This window comes from Capra hircus, chromosome 9 (assembly GCF_001704415.2).
Source record: "Capra hircus breed San Clemente chromosome 9, ASM170441v1, whole genome shotgun sequence".
NCBI classification, from domain to species: domain Eukaryota; kingdom Metazoa; phylum Chordata; class Mammalia; order Artiodactyla; family Bovidae; genus Capra; species Capra hircus.
Window position 1 is genome coordinate 28,133,085 of NC_030816.1, and position 16,805 is coordinate 28,149,889.

A 16,805-nucleotide genomic window follows, 5' to 3' on the forward strand; every position below is an offset into this window, starting at 1 on the left:
GACTGGGGGCAGGAGGAGAAGGGGAAGACAGATGAGATGGCTGAATGGCATCACCGACTCGATGCACATGAGTTTGGGTGAACTCCGGTAGTTGGTGATGGACAGGGAGGCCTGGTGCGCTGCGATTCATGGGGTCGCAAAGAGTCGGGCCCGACTGAGTGACTGAACTGAACTGAACTGAAAATCAGAAAAAAGAATGCTTAGGTTGAACAAAATGCTGCAATTTATGATACTAATACATTTTTCTTTATATTAACACAATTATAAGCTATAACTCTTCATGTTTTTTAATGGAGAAATGAGCCCTCAAAGGCAAAAGTGGTAGAGTCATGGAAATCAAAATGCAGCCCTGGCAGTGGTAGAAGTGGGCCAGAACCCAATAAATAACATTTTCAGGATTAGCAGAGGTAGGGGAGTTGACAGAGAAGTCTGAGAAGGCCTGGCCCATGACATCAAAGGAAGACTGGAGAGAGCTGTGCTTTAGAAGCTAAGGGCAGACAGGCTTCAAGAAGAACACACTATTTCAAATGCTGCTAAGGCGTCAGGTTGGAAGGGGACTGAAACGTATCTATGGGATTCAGTGGCAAGGTCCATGGTGCTCTTGATGAGAGCAGTCTCAGTGATGAGATGAGAAAGAAGGCAGAGGGCAGTTTTTAAGGAGTGAATGGAAGGTAAGGACATGGAAATGGCTGGTGCAGAGTTTGGCTCTGAAAAGGGGGCTCTTTAAATGGGGCGGTGGCTAGTTTACCCTGTGTCCACATAAGTTATCTGTCTGGTTCCAGATATATGCAGAATTGTTTCAAGCTATAATACTAGGGGGACTATAGGCTCCTAGTACCTTATAGCTTCAGAGGGACAAGTCTGGAGAAGGGAGTGCTTGCCTAGGAGTCCATGAGCTAGCTGAGTGATGAAAACAGGAGCCAGGCTGGAGCTGTTCACCTGGAGCCTCTAATATACCCTTCCAACTCCAGTCCTAAATGTGTGACTCACAAGGGAAAACAGCCAGTTGGAGTATTTGTTCAAACTGGTTTCAACGGACCACCCCCGACCTCAATGTCTGTTGTACTTCTAAAATTAAAAGAAACTGATATACCATTGATCATAGGATTTACTGTGAAAGAAAGCACTTTGGAGAGGGTCTGACTGGCTACTGCTGCTTCACTGCTGCTCCCGTGTGGCACTAGCAGTCCTGGGACACTGGGAGAGGCTATGGGACAGATGAAGCTCTCTAGTCCATCTCCCAAATAGAAAGGTCCTTCAGTACAACACACCACTGGTCAAGGTATGTAGACTGTTCACCAAGAATACCTGTGTATTTTTGTCTGGTGTGGCCTGCTGTTCTGGGAGACCCTCCGTGATCACAGGATAGTTACTCAGAAGAACATCTTCCTTTAGCAGCTGCATGCCTGCCAGCTCTCCATGAGCCACCTTGAGGTCAGGGCCACTCAGCCCACAGAGGCATAGCTAAAAACAAAAAGGAACAAAACCAAACCAAAACACCCAATTTGAACACTTCTATGTATCCTTTACATGTGGTCCTGGGGGGAGAAAACTAGGAGTAGCTGTGTTTACAAGCCCCATGCTCTCAACTATTTAAAAAATCCATAAAAATCAGAGTAACATTTTTAGCTCAAAATCTGCCTTGAACATATTAGACATTTGGCTCTGTATGGAAGTCCAAGTTCCCCAAATGTTATGGTGGTGTCTGTATATGGTTGTATGAATAGTGTGATACACGTATGCACAGGGAAAACACAGGAGAAAAACCAATATGATCTGTAACCATACCCCAAAGTGGGGGACTCTGATTAATATTTTTAAACTATTTTTACTATTTTGCTTAAAAAAAAAACTTTACTTTTGGAAAATTCTGAGCATATGCAAAGGAACAGTTTGCATATGTAAATATATGCAAACAGAACAGTCCTCATCACTCAGTCCCCAAAACCACCAACCTCTGTCCAGTTCTACCCCATCCTCATCACTCCCCACCTCCTCATTATTTTGAAGCAAATGTATCATTGATTTTCATGTTGTTGATTATACTTTTAAAAGTATTTTCTATTTTAATACAATAAGACTTGCTTGAACAATCAGAGGGAAACATACATTTGAAAGAAATTCTCCTTCTGAGTTCTCCTTAAGGAGTTCTCTTCCTACCACTGTAGGTGGGTCACGAGTCACACATCTCTGAACTACCAGTCTGGGAGTTACTCTAAGAGGCCCAGAGAGTGACCAGAAATGGATGACTACTCCCCGAGATCATTATTAGCCAGGGGAATTTCAGCTGATTCAAGTGTGATTCCAGCTGCAAACATGATTTTCTTCTGTCGTAAGAACACATGATTTACCCTGCAGCACTGGATTTATAGCTTCATAATCAAACACCTTGCTTATCTCATATTAATAAATTATTCACCACTGGCTAGAGTATGAAGGACTGGACCTACGGATGCAGTGACATCTGCTTTGCAGTCTGTATTCAGTTCTCTCAGTGACAAGCAGGAAGAACTATCTTACCTGCATGTGATATTCTAGGGTATCTGGGCTGCTACTTGTAACTGGAAATAGTCCTCCATCTTCCAGAAATGCTCTCCAAGGGAACAGCACAAATGCCTAAAAGAATCAAATAATAAATATAATAATGGTACATAATAATGTCCACAAGTAATAGGCATTTGTATATGAACAAGATGTCTTCATCTGTACACTAAAACAATATGGGATTACTTCTCTATTATATAGAAATAGTTCTTGATGAATAGTCTCTGATGATGCAGAGGAGAGAGTAATAATTTTGTTTTTTAAACTGATTTTTCAGAAAGTAACTAAACATTTAAGGGTACTTAAAGTTTCAGTGTAAATAGTCAGCACTAGTGTTTGGAAGTCCCAGAATAGTATAAAACCAATGATACATATTTATAATCAACAAAAGTAAACTTACTCAATTTTTTTCCGTATTACAAACCTTAAATATTTGTCCTTTATCACCACTGTGCTCCAATCCTAGGCAACAACTCAAAACGAATGCTATGACATTACACATGGGTCTCCATCTTTTCCACATCACTGTCCAACAGCCAAGGCATTCCTACTCCATGGGGCATGACCTGCAGCCCAGGATAGAGTGGCCTGTCCATCTGATTCCATTCTACAGTTTCAGACCTGGTACTGGCTTCAGACAATTCTCAAAGCTGGAGTTGATGCAGGTGGCAGGCAGCCAGGACACCTGTAACTACTTAATGCCAAGCAATGCCCAAAGGCAGCAGGAGCAGGCCCAGCAGTCACAATCCAATCCTGTCTTCAGGTCTTCATGAGGGTCAAGGCTTGGGCCAAGGGTCATTGTCTTATAGCCAGGGAAAGTAAAAGTGTGAGACTTACATGGGGTTGATGCTGGCATTACCTGCCTTAGCTTTGTAACATAAAAACATTAAGTTGGAGGTTTTGGAGTCAAAAGATATGGGCTTATGAGGTGATTTTAAAGATATGTCCACAGGGATTTCCCTGGAGGTCCAGTGGCTAAGACTCTGAGTTTCTACTGAAGGGGGCGTGGGTTTGATCCCTGGTTAGAGGACTAAGATCCTGAACGCCATGTAACATGGCAAAAAAAAAAAAAGTGTCCACAAATTTTTTGATTCTGTTTCCACTAAGAGTTGGAGCACCTTGACCTTGACCACAGCCTCATGAGAGATTGTGAGCTGGAACTACCCAGCTAAACTGCACCCAGACTCATGAACCTCAGAAACTGTATGAGATAATGAATGTCTATTGTGTTAATATGCTGTATTGGGGGGTAATTTGCTCTGAAGCCATAAAAAGCTAATACAGTTTGTGACCTAGTGTTGCCAGGACTGCAAAGCAGTCTGATCTCTGGCCTTCCTGACCTCAAACTCTTTAGTTGTAGCAGGTGGGTAATAGAGTTGGTGCCTAGGAGCAATAATAGTTGCCAGGATTACATTTGATAACACATATTGTTATTGGGCTGTTCAAAACTCAGCTGCTGACCTAATTTATGTATCATAATTGCTATCATTATTATTTATTACATGAAAGAGATCAGGTATTGGTTTTGCTACCAGCTGTGAGCAGATAAGCTGTTATCCCAATTAGCCTGTTAAGCGGTTTGGAGACAGAGCTCCTGACTAGAAATAACAGCAAGCCACAGGGGCCCTCTCTACTGTATGAGTGAAGGGGAGCTTACCAAGGCCAATGGGTATTTCGGCATGAAGAGCCTCCTATGCACAATGCACATTTTATCACAAAATGTGCTCTTAACACATCTTAGAACAAAAATAGCTCTCAACACACCTGGAGGCTCTGTGGATCCAGCGGTTGTGGTAGGCTGAGCTGGGAAGCAAAAATGCTCTTCACTGGAGAGTTGCTCAGTGATGGCAACCCATGGTACATGCCGTCTGTGACAGACCGGTAGGCAGAAGCATTTCCAGCTGCCAAAAATGTTCGTCTACCAAAACAGGAAAGCAATCTCATTAAAAGCAGTTACTCAAGTTTCTAAAGCTCAAAACTCTCTTCAAGGCTATTTGTAGCAAGGTAATATTTTGAGATGTCAACAGGTTTCTTCTTCGGCAACATCATCCCTCATTCATTTTTCTTTACCACTGCCCTTCACTCTCACAATTCATAGCTCTCAAGGGAAAGACAGTTATCCTGTAGACCAGTGCTGTCTAACAGGGTAAGTTGAGGGGATCCAAAAGGTCCCCAGGACAAAAGGGATCTTTTGCCTAAATCTTCCACAGATTTGGATCAAGGCATGCATAAACAGACATCAAAAAAGAGATTAGCAATGATTGAGGGAGATGTTATCCCTGATGGGAGTGAGGCAGTCTCTCAGAGATTAGCAGATAATCAAGCGTTGAGGAAAGACCTGCGGAGTGCCTAGGACCCCACAAGGCAGTGTCCAAGTGGGGTGCTGAGCAGCAGGCCAACCAGAAGAGATCTGGGGTTGAATAGAGATGGGTGAGGTACCACTCCTCTTCAACTGCTAGGATGACCTATAAGCACCCCAGAACTTAGATCACCTCTGAGAAGCATAAAGGAGGAGAAGGTGTGATATAAGGCCTAAGTTAAGATCCATTATTAGTGCTGCCTTGACATCTGGTAAAACTGAGAGGGCCTTGAATGACCTAACTACAAGTTTCCCTCCCTATGGAGGGAAGGTCCCCTAGTCAAACATAGGGACCTGTGTTTATTTACTTTCCTTATCATAGGGACCAAGTATAATTCCTGCTTATCCATCCACAAGCAGTGGTTTCCAGTTCCCTGCCAGACCACAAAATTATTCCAATGAACCAAGCACATCCTCCTATGTGCCTTCAATAGGCACCACATGCTCTTGATACTCAAAGCCTGCCTCTCAAGCCCCTAGCTGTTCACTCTGTTCACAAGTACAAATCTTCTGTGGCCTTACGTGGCATGCAATGTTCTGTTCCCCTTGGCCATGAGTATATGTAACTAGTAAACTGCTGTTGATCTCATTTGTCCAGTATTTAAAGTTATATGTTTGGTCATCTCAATAACCTTGGAGCAGAATCCTTCCCTCACCAACAAGGTGAAAAGGAGGCATTTAAAACAAAGGTAAAGGGGGATGATTTTGAAGTAACTGATTTTATATCTCAAATTTACCACTTTAAATTCTAAATATGGCTGAATGACATAGAATTGAAAAAAGAAGTAGGGGCTTATGAACTTAAGTTCAAAGACAGATAAAGGGAGCTCTATATTTGCATATCAAACCATTATACTAGTGCAAAAATCATGTTACCCTTCTCACATGCTTGTGAGAATTAACAAAAGATAGTTGCATACAGTTATATTCTGAGACACTGAATAAAAACACTGATTTATCCTGATAGTTCAAGGATGGAACCTGGAGTTGCTCATGCTCAGTGGATATGACCATTTTCTCCTGTTTCTCATATTGTTCACATGCTTTCTCATGATTCTCAGTGGGCCCTGCCAAGGGACCTGTGATTCACTCAACACAGTGATGTTTCAAGCATCTACTATGTACAGGATACTGTGTCAGGAACTGAGATACAAAGATGCTGCTGCTGCTGCCACATTCGTGTCCGACTCTGTGCGACCCAATAGACGGCAGCCCACCAGGCTCCCCCGTCCCTGGGATTCTCCAGGCAAGAACACTGGAGTGGGTTGCCATTGCCTTCTCCAATGTAGGAAAGTGAAAGTGAAGTTGCTCAGTTATGTCCAACTCTTCGCGACCCCATGGACTGCAGCCTACCAGGCTCCTCTGTCCATGGGATTCTCCAGGCAAGAGTACTGGAGTGGGTTGCCATTTCCTTAGTGCAGACAAAAAATGTTGCCTGCCGTACCAGTTAACAAAGAATGTTGCCTGCCACCAAGCCATCAGCAAATGCAGCTGCCTTCCAATGGTGCACTCTGAGGGGAATTCAGGATAGAAAAAAAACAGGATACTGGGTCTAGATAAGATGCATAGCTAAGAAATAATTTTAATGAGTCCAGATTCTTACCTCTTCCCACACACAGAAAAGCACTAAATTCATTAACTTGTGATGTCTGTCTTTTGTGATTAAGCAGTAATTCTTTGATGTTTGATCACATGAGTTTTTGTTATTGCTATTGTTCAGCCCAAATTCCTCCATATCCCAGCTCTTCCCTTACTTCTTCAGATTAGATACTTAGCTATCTGACAAATTGTCTCCCAGGCTATAGTCTTCAGTAAGGTTCCAGAATAAAATATTTATAAATTCTAAGCTGTGCCTTTTCCTTTAGTCAGTGGCACTAAAAAGCAGGGTATTCTAATGGAAACATTTCTTTTCGGTCCAAAATCAGAGCACAGAAGCCCAATATCCCAATAAATCTCTCCTTGGTTGACTCCTTCAATGTCACTCCTGTACTTCTCTCCTACCAATCCACACAGTTCTCTCTCTCTCAGCCTCTGGGCCCAGCTTTGTTCACATCTTATTGTTTAATCCTTGACTGTATTGCTCATATTTTAAAATTCCATTTTTGTTTACTATGATGTTTTAACATCTTTAAACAACAACAAAAAAACCCTGCTGGCTGGGGAGAGACTGTTCCTTCCTCTGTAGCCAATTCTTAAAGACAACTGAAGGCCTAGCATGCTTTTGATACCCAAACAAACCAGTCTGAGCCATACCTCCTCTGATCTCTGTAACCCAGGAGGCAATATTCCTCTCATTTAATCATCCTAGGGCTAATTAACAGGCAACTAGAGACCAATATGGGCTTTCCTGGTGGCTCAGATAGTAAATAAACTGCTGCAATATGGGAGACCTGGGTTTGATCCCTGGGTTAGGGAGATTCCCCTGGAGGAGGGCATGGCAACCCACTCCAGTATTCTTGCCTGGAGAATTCCAAGGACAGAGGAGCCTGGCAGGCTATAGTCCATGGGGTTGCAAAGAGCTGGACATGAATGAGTGATTAAGAATAGAACAGAGACCAACCCTACAGCCCAAAGCCTGCTGGAATTATTCAAACTAGCAGACCTTAAAATGTTCCCCTGCTCTGCCTTGCCTTTCCAGGCCATGGCCTAAGCACTCTCTTTGCTCCTGACCCACGGCCCTGTGCGACGTGGCATGATGGATGTGTCTAGGAACTGAATATAATTTTATTTCCCTGAGTCTCTCCTGTATCTCCTCCTGTGATTGCACTAGATTGATTATCACATAAAAGAACACAGAACAATGACTTGTTCTTTTATCTTGCTAAGTTTGTGCAGTTTTTAACTAAGGGCCACAAACAACCACTATTATTGGGAGAGTTTTAGAGCCCCGAACACATACTAGGTCTATTAATTTATACATACTTGGCGACTATTAAAAAATAACACAATTCAGATATAAATATGACTGCTACTCTAAGTGACAGAATCATAGCATATGATATACTGTCTGGAGAGACCAGAGTCAGTTAGATTCTAGGCATCACCACTGATCAAATCACTGGTTATCCTAGTCCCACTTTCTTAATTCTTCAGTTAAGATCACTGTCCTTGGGAGGTCCCACATCCCCTTTATCAATAGAACTGTTTATTAGGAAGCTGAACAAAATAATGCCATGTAAAGAAATAAGTTTCAAGATGGTATCTAACATTTTTAGCACTATATCCTCTTTTTTTTCCTTCCTCTCCATGGATCCCATATTTTGAAAGCTTTCTTTTTTTTTTTTAACCAAATTAAGCATTCTCCTGCTTTTAACTCAAAGCCACATAAGCACCTAGCCTAAGCTCTGAGCTGCAGGAAGAGATAAAGAAATATGATATAAAGCAAAGAACAGGGCTTTGGAGTCTGACAAACTGTGTTAATGTAAGGTCTGTTACAACAAGCATGTGACCCTGGGGCAGTCATGCAACTTCTCCCTATCCCCTCATCTGTAAAGATGGTAATGTAACTGCTTTCTCACGGAGCTGGCACATGGTAGGAGTTCAATCAAAGCAAGTTTCCTCTCCTCCTTATCTTACTCATTCTTATGATTCCAGTTTAAAAAAGAAAGAAATGTGACATTTTCTTTACTGCAAAACTTTTGGACAAATATGTCTTTTTCATCATGCCTTTAGAAATACTGAAAACAGCTTATTGTGATAGCTCTCTCAGACCCTCAGTTGGTAAACCCTGGCCTGCACCTTCTGCTGGGTTAGCTCTAATCAGTGCAGCTTGCCAGCAGCACTCAAGTTAGAGGGGAACCCATAGGAATGAAAGGTCAATTTGTTGCTTGTGCCAGTGGTACACCTGCCAACCGCCAGCTCCTAATAAAGTCAGGTCTTCCCAGCAGCCCACTAAAATACAACTATAGATGCCTCACATCCTCCGAACGGTTTTGCCACACTCCAGCTGCCTTACTGTCAACAAGAGTCAAGGGTTTCCTAGAATGCCAGTCATCTTGTGTGTGAGTTACCCATAGTGTGATCCCAGGTAAACTGGCTCCAGCCACAGGGAGCAGGGAATTCATGGAGCATGTGCTAGGTTTTTTCCTGGATGCAAGGATATATATAAGAAAACAAAACCCAAAAAACAGCTGCAAAGTAGTCCTGAGGAGGCCAGGAAAAAGTCATGGCTCTTCACTTCTCAGATGCTGGAGACCAGGATGTCATGAGGGCTTCTCTGTATTTCCCAGAAATCCCCAGATAACTCTTTAGCACACACTTTAATATCTGTGTGTTCAGAGACACTTAAACTAGATGAGCATAAAAATAAATTGAAAAATGAAGAGAAAATCAACACAAATTCAAGGACTGAAAAAACTGGTGTTGCTTCTTCAGAGATCCCTTGATGTACTCCTAAATAAGGCTTATGGCAGGAAGTTAAGGCACCTTTGATTTATTTCCTCAAACTCCTCCTTTTTACAGTAATCACTCTGAACATCAACAACACATTCAGATTAGTGGCACTTTTCAAGGCATATGTTTTATTCCTATAGAGTTCCTCCGAGGAACTTTCTTTTTTTTCTTCTTTCTCTCCATTCTTGAATTTCAAAGGAATTCAATCCTTTAAATCAGGGAGTGGCAAACTCTTTCTTAAAGGGTTGGATAGTAAATATTTTCAGCTTCATGAAGCATATGGTCTCCACTGCAACTATTCAACTCTGTGGTTATAAGGTGAGAGCAGCCAGAGGTTATCCATAAATGAATAGGCAGGGCTGTGTTCCCAAAAAAAAACCCCTCCATTTCTGGACACTGAAACTTGAATTCCTCAGAATTTTTACGTGTCCCAAAATACTACTCTTGAATTCCCCCCACCTCAACCACTTAAACACCAGCCTTAGCCCGCAGGCCTTACAAAATCAAGCAGGGGCCTATGATTTCTAACTTAAACAGATGAATTTGATTAAATCACTGTACCACACAAGCATTTATCTTTGGCACAAACGATTAATTCACTGGAAATTAAACATAAACTCAATTCTCAGGCATTTCTTGCATTGGCTAATAAATAACTTTTATAGGTGGTGGACATGCCCAGAGGTGAATCGCAGGCCTTAGGCAATGTGATTCTGACACCATTGGAGGACACACCAATTTGCATCAGGTTCTTGCCTGAGTTTGGCAACAGAGGCAGAGAGAAACTTGTGCTTAGAAACATGTATCTTTCTGGCACCCTAAGCTGGTTTGTGCCACAGTGAAGCAGGTGCCAGGTAACGAGGACTCCACGGGGCCACTGTCCTGAGCTATATCCTGCCTCTCCTCCCCTGGTCTATGGAAGTATGCTGCTTTCATTTCAGATGAGAGTTTCTTCTTTTCAAACTCTGAAGAAGGCTTTGGTTTACGAAAGAAAAAGGTTTCCTGGAATAAAAGTCCTATTTACCCAGAGTTGGCGAGCTCTGGGAAGGGCCAGGGAACTTCCTCAAGCTTTCTGTCTCTTTTGGTTATCTAAGGACTTATTGCTCGCAGGTTCAGCACAAAGTGTTAATAAAATCCTCAAGTAGAATGACACTGATCTTTCACTTCTCTTTTTCTCCTGCCTCCTGTCTTTTCTTCAGAGTTTCCCTTTCCATCCATCCTGCTGCTGTCTGGCATCCATCCTAGGTCTCAGGCTTTGGAGTCAAATGCACCTAGGTTCTAATCCTGGTCTGCTGCTTACTAGCTGTGTGACTCCAAACTCACACATAATCTAAAGGGCTCTGAAGAAATAAAGGGCTGGAGGAAATGCTGTAAATGAAGGACTCTTGGTTCCTTCTGAGGTCCTCTGAAAAATATACTGACTATAGAATACTGAAACCAGACATAGGACACGTGACCCTCCATTCTTGCAGACTGAGTATGCCAGGGCAGAGAAAGCCCCCAAAAGCAATTCCTAGGGGAAGCAGAGGAGAAGGCAATGGCACCCCACTCCAGTACTCTTGCCTGGAGAATCCCATGGATGGAGGAGCCTGGTAGGCTGTGGTCCATGGGGTCATGAAGAGTCTGACACGACTGAGCGACTTTGCTTTCACTTTTCACTTTTATGCACTGGAGAAGGAAATGGCAACCCACTCCAGTGTTCTTGCCTGGAGAATCCCTGGGACGGTGGAGCCTGGTGGGCTGCCGTCTATGGTGTTGCACAGAGTCGGACACAACTGAAGCGACTTAGCAGCAGCAGCAGCAGCAGCAGCAGCAGGGGAAGCAGAGCGGTTTCCCTGGGAGAACAGGAGCAAGAGGAACTCCATGGAGCTGGAATTCCAGAATTTCTGCGGTATAGTCCTATTTCTTCAGTCTATGTAAATTCCCTGCAAATTCTGACTTGAGATTTTCAGAGCCCACAGGGCTAATGAATGGCCACCCTGACAATTAGTCAGATCATTTATATCCTACCTACTTGACAAAGCTATAGCTCCCAAAGCAACCTGTCAATAAAAAAACCAAACAAACAAAAAAACAAATAGCCTGATTATTTCTGTCCTGCTGAATTTGCATTCTAAATCCAGAGTCCTCTGATGCTCAGAGTAAAGAAAAAGCAGAGAGAGAAAACATTAGGTTAAGTATAAACTCCAAATTTCTGTTCTCTGTGGACACTCATGCCAAACAGTGGGAAATGATTATAATCTACAGATAAGAGTACTGCCCTCCAAGGTCCCCCTCAGTTCCCCTAAATACTCACACTGGGAATTTATTAAGTGAAGTTAATTTTGACAATTCAAGAATAAGCAGGGACTCTCAGGTCTAACCTCTTTCCTTCCTATGTACAATTTATTATTTATACAGGAAACATTGTGATTCTTAATTCAAACTAGTTTTTTGATCAATCATGACTCATTAACCAAACATTCTTTTTTGATGCAGAGTATTTGACACCTACAAGGCTGGAGGTAAATTTAGTGATTTATAAATTTAACTCAGGTAGTCAATTTTGTTGGTTTCAGATGTGCAGTGAAAATTCTGTTCTTCTGAAAGGTAATTAAGGGCTGAAAAAAGTAAAACTTGGTAGGAAGAATAATCTTCAGCAGTATAAAAAAATATAATTCCCCATAAAACAGTCTGTTATGCAAATTAACTACATTGGAATCACATTTAACAAAATCAAGAATATTATTATCTAACAAGAACACAGTCCACCTGGACAGCCTTTGCAGCAGAACACATTTGGTAGCCGCAGTGCTTGGGATCAGGTTGTGCCCTTGACTATTTTAAGCTCATTATCCAATCATGCCAAGAGTGGCCTCCCTCCATGAGCACTCAGAAACACCTGCCCCACAGAATTTACTAGACAGGAATAGCCCTCCAGCCCTTACCGGATGAGGTACCTCACTGCAGCGTCAAACTGCAGAAACATAACCTCCCTTTGGAGGAGAAGGACTTGGGACACCAGAGTTGGGTCTTGGGGGCTCTGGAGGCTGTCAATCATTTTCTGCAGCTCTTGAAGTTCAGATCCTAGAAGACAGATGACATTTTAAGTCAAACAGACTGAAATACAGGCTACCCCAGCTACCCTGTGAACCATCATTTCACCTCCAAAGCTAACTTTTTACCTAAATCGACTTCTGTTTGTTTGTTTGTGAGTATACTAATTAAATATTTTACAAGATCAACAAAGTCTTATGTTCCAGAACCCAAGGCCTGATTTATCTTTTCTTCCTTCCTTCCTTCCTTCCTTCTTCCCTCCCTCTGGAATATAGTAACTTCCATTGCTTTTCAGCAGAATAAGAACAGACTGCTGAAAGTAAGTTTCAAAGTATGCAAGGCTATAGACTCTAAATAGATTGAAAAAAGAAATTACAAGGAATGGGAAAGGTATAGGTCTCAGTAAATCTATTCAGTTCAGTTCAGTCGCTCAGTCGCGTCCAGCTCTTTGCGACCCCATGAATTGCAGCACGCCAGGCCTCCATGTCCATCACCATCTCCCGGAGTTCACTCAGACTCATGTCCATCGAGTCCGTGACGCAATCCAGCCATCTCATCCTCGGTCGTCCCCTTCTCCTCCTGCCTCCAATCCCTCCCAGCATCAGAGTCTTTTCCAACGAGTCAACTCTTTGCGTGAGGTGGCCAAAGTACTGGAGCTTCAGCTTTAGCATCATTCCTCCCAAAGAAATCCCAGGGTTGACCTTCAGAATGGACTGGTTTTGGTTGGATCTCCTTGCAGTCCAAGGGACTCTCAAGAGTCTTCTCCAACACCACAGTTCAAAAGCATCCATTCTTCGGCACTCAGCCTTCTTCACAGTCCAACTCTCATATCCATACATGACCACAGGAAAAACCATAGCCTTGACTAGATAGACCTTAGTCGGCAAAGTAATGTCTCTGCTTTTGAATATACTATCTAGGTTGGTCATAACTTTTCTTCCAAGGAGTAAGCGTCTTTTAATTTCATGGCTGCAGTCACCATCTGTAGTGATTTTGGAGCCCCCCAAAATAAAGTTTGACACTGTTTCCACTGTTTCCCCATCTATTTCCCATGAAGCGATGGGACCGGATGCCATGATCTTCGTTTTCTGAATGTTGAGCTTTAAGCCAACTTTTTCGCTCTCCTCTTTCACTTTCATCAAGAGGCTTTTTAGCTCCTCTTCACTTTCTGCCATAAGGGTGGTGTCATCTGCCTATCTGAGGTTATTGACATTTCTCCCAGCAATCTTGATTCCAGCTTGTGTTTCTTCCAGTCCAGTGTTTCTCATGATGTACTCTGCATAGAAGTTAAATAAGCAGAGTGACAATATACAGCCTTGACGTACTCCTTTTCCTATTTGGAACCAGTCTGTTGTTCCATGTCCAGTTCTAACTGTTGCTTCCTGACCTGCATACAGATTTCTCAAGAGGCAGGTCAGGTGGTCTGGTATTCCCATCTCTTTCAGAATTTTCCACAGTTTATTGTGATCCACACACTCAAAGGCTTTGGCATAGTCAGTAGAACAGAAATAGATGTTTTTCTGGAAATCTCCTGCTTTTTTGATGATCCAGCGGATGTTGGCAATTTGATCTCTGGTTCCTCTGCCTTTTCTAAAACCAGCTTGAACATCAGGGAGTTCACAGTTCACATATTGCTGAAGCCTGGCTTGGAGAATTTTGGGGCCTGAAATTATTATAAACCAGTGGCCATTTCTTACAGCCCTACCATTCAAATCAACACTGGCATAGACTCATCCTGTCAATGGCTCATGGATTAAACAAGACTCAAGACCATCCAAGGAGGCAAAAATACGTATACATATATGTATACACAAACATACATCCTTCTAGGAGATTCACATCATTTCAGGAGTAGATGTGAGAGATCCTAAATAGGCTTATTTCTTGGACCCTTATCCTAAAGGATTTATATGTGTTTTGGATGGAAATTTAAGCTACGGGCCTTTTACGGTACTCAATACTGGTTTGAGGAACCTGGCCTGGGTCTAGATGGCTGTACTAGCATCTCTATTATTGGCTCAGGAAATGAGGCACTCAGAATGGGGAAGCACAGAAAAAAAAAGTCATGGTCCTTAGGGAGCACTGGTGGGGTGGGCGGGTGGGACCTGTTTCCAGGTCTACAGAATGTCAGCTGATGTGAAATGCTCATCAGCTCCCTGTGGAGACAGTAATAGTTTTCTACTTGAGAGGACATCCCTGCTATGCAAAGAGTAGCAATGTGGAAACTGATCACCATCCCTGATTGTAGCCCAAGGCAGAAGTGAGATGGGAGACCTATGAAGCATTTCCAAAGTTACGCTGTATAAACAGCTCACCCAGACTTGAGCAGCCTTGTACCCTAACTGGCCTGGTACTGGAACTCTGTCTATGTTTCTGGGATGGAAGGCAGGGGATTGAGAACAGGGAGGCTGTCCACAAGAGCCTGATCAGGGAAGAACCAGGTCTGAGAATGGTTGCCAACATGTGCTTGCAATACGGGATCTTGGCTTTAGAAAAGGATGTGAAGTAGCTCAGTTGTGTCCGACTCTTTGCAACCCCGTGGACTGTAGCCTACCAGGCTCCTCCCTCCATGGGATTCTCCAGGCAAGAATACTAGAGTGGGTTGCCATTTCCTTCTCCAGGGGATTTTCCCACCCAGGGATCAAATCCAGGTCTCCCGCATTGCAGGCAGACATTTTAACCTCTGAGCCACCAGGGAAGCTCATCCTTAGAAAAGGATGAGCAGTCCAGATTTCATACCCATTGGACATTTTACACATAACAGAAGAATATTTTGGGCATGTTTTTTCAACCACAAAAGAATTGGGGTCAATCATTAGACTTTTTATGAATCCTTTATAAATCTGATGGTCATATCAGGCTGAAAAGAAACTTCCACAGCAAATGGTACAAGAACTCAAAGAATTCTGTGGTGGATGGAAGGAGGGGTAGTCAGTGAGCCTTATTTGTTCAAGGTCTAGTGTGCTTGGTCTACAAGCAATACACTCTGTCAGGCTATGCAGTAACCACGAGAAAAAGTTTGTAATCCCCTGCAATGACAATAAAAAAAAAAAAGAATATAAAGTTGCACATACCCTGTGATTAAAGCTCTGTAAAATGTATTTGAGCAAGGGTTAGAAGGAAGTAAAGTAAAATTATTTCACTTGTTAGAATAGTTGGATTATGCGTGATTTTTCTCATTATTTCCATTATTGTTTATAAAATTCTGTGTGTGCACTTTTACACAGTCACTTCCCAGCAAAACTATGTGCTGGCAGATGGCATTATCATTAAAATATAGGTACGGAGGAGGGCCTACCTTTTCTTAGTTACACACTGATAATACTGCTCATTTGGGACTTTTTCTGTGGGGTCGCACTGCTCAGAGGGAGCAGGGATGGTGGGCATGGGCAAGGAAGGCAGCCTGTCTGTGAGGATGGGGTAGATGGTTGCCATGTGCTCAGGGGGAGCAGGGATGATGGGCACGGGCAGGGAAGGCAGCCTGTCTGTGAGGATGGGGCAGGTGGTTGCATGTGGTCATGGAGGGGGGCGATGGTGGGGGAAGGAGGAGACTGTCCACTAGGAAACAAATGAGCCTTTTCTTGTGCCTTTCCACAGGAGGGTTTTGTGTGGGAAATCAGAAAGAGAAGAATCACAGTGGCCCAGCCTCCATGTGAATACTCAAAGCCAGTACCCTTTGTTCCTGAAACCCTAAGTTCAGTGTGTAGTGTCTGGGTTTCTTTGGTCTCCTAATCCTTTACAAGGAAATCACAATGTAAACTCCCACATTCTGATTACATCTTCTGCTTCACACTGACTCCAAAGGGAGTTGCTGGCCTTCAGGGAAGGAGAGAATTTGGCAGGGTCACACAGTGTCTAAGAGCTGCTTCCTCTGTCAAGTGGGAGGACCACAGCTGAAATCTGAAGTGTTTCTTAAAAAAAAATTTTTTTTAAGTACATAAGTCTACGTATGTCCTTTTATCTAATCCAAATAATTCTGAAACGGCTAAAGGGAGTTGGGTGGGTATATGAACAGATCCATCTCATCTTTTCACCTTAGTTCTCCTTGCCTCCTCTGGGAAGCAGGCCAGGAACTAAGCAGCCTAGCCTTTAAAAAAGATGATTATCTTACAGTGGAATTTTTTTTAGTTCAGTTTGCTCTTTATCTATTTTCAGCAAAGCAAAGTATGTAAAACTTTGTACATTCTCCCTGGAGCACAAATATTTTTACTGGCAACATGACAACATGTAGGTCTCTAATTGCACACCTCAGAAAGCCTGGACCTCCAGATATTTCAATGGTTTCCAGTTCATAAGCATATAAATAGTAAGAAACCAACTGCCTTCCTGCTCAGTTCTAGGTCCTCAACAATTGGGCCTTATTTTCTACTATCCCTCAGTGTCGCACAGAGGTGTTCATCCTCCTGGACTGGCCACGTGTAGCCTGTTTCCTTTGCCAGCATCCTCTTTTCATCCTCCTGCAGGACAAGCCCTT

At 42.9% G+C, this 16,805-nt stretch overlaps 1 protein-coding gene across 8 annotated transcripts in view; it reads right to left on the minus strand.

The window, feature by feature from the left end:
* LOC102179006 (coiled-coil domain-containing protein 162) overlaps window positions 1-16,805 on the minus strand; it is a 75,432-nt gene that overhangs the window by 47,033 nt on the left and 11,594 nt on the right. For all 8 annotated transcript variants that reach the window (XM_018053091.1, XM_018053090.1, XM_018053086.1 and 5 more), the window contains 4 exons: window positions 12,223-12,361; window positions 4,309-4,462; window positions 2,521-2,616; window positions 1,309-1,464 (listed from right to left, as the gene is read on the minus strand). In XM_018053091.1, the coding sequence (XP_017908580.1) occupies window positions 1,309-1,464; window positions 2,521-2,616; window positions 4,309-4,462; window positions 12,223-12,361 (545 nt within the window). The remainder of the gene's footprint in view (window positions 1-1,308; window positions 1,465-2,520; window positions 2,617-4,308; window positions 4,463-12,222; window positions 12,362-16,805) is intronic.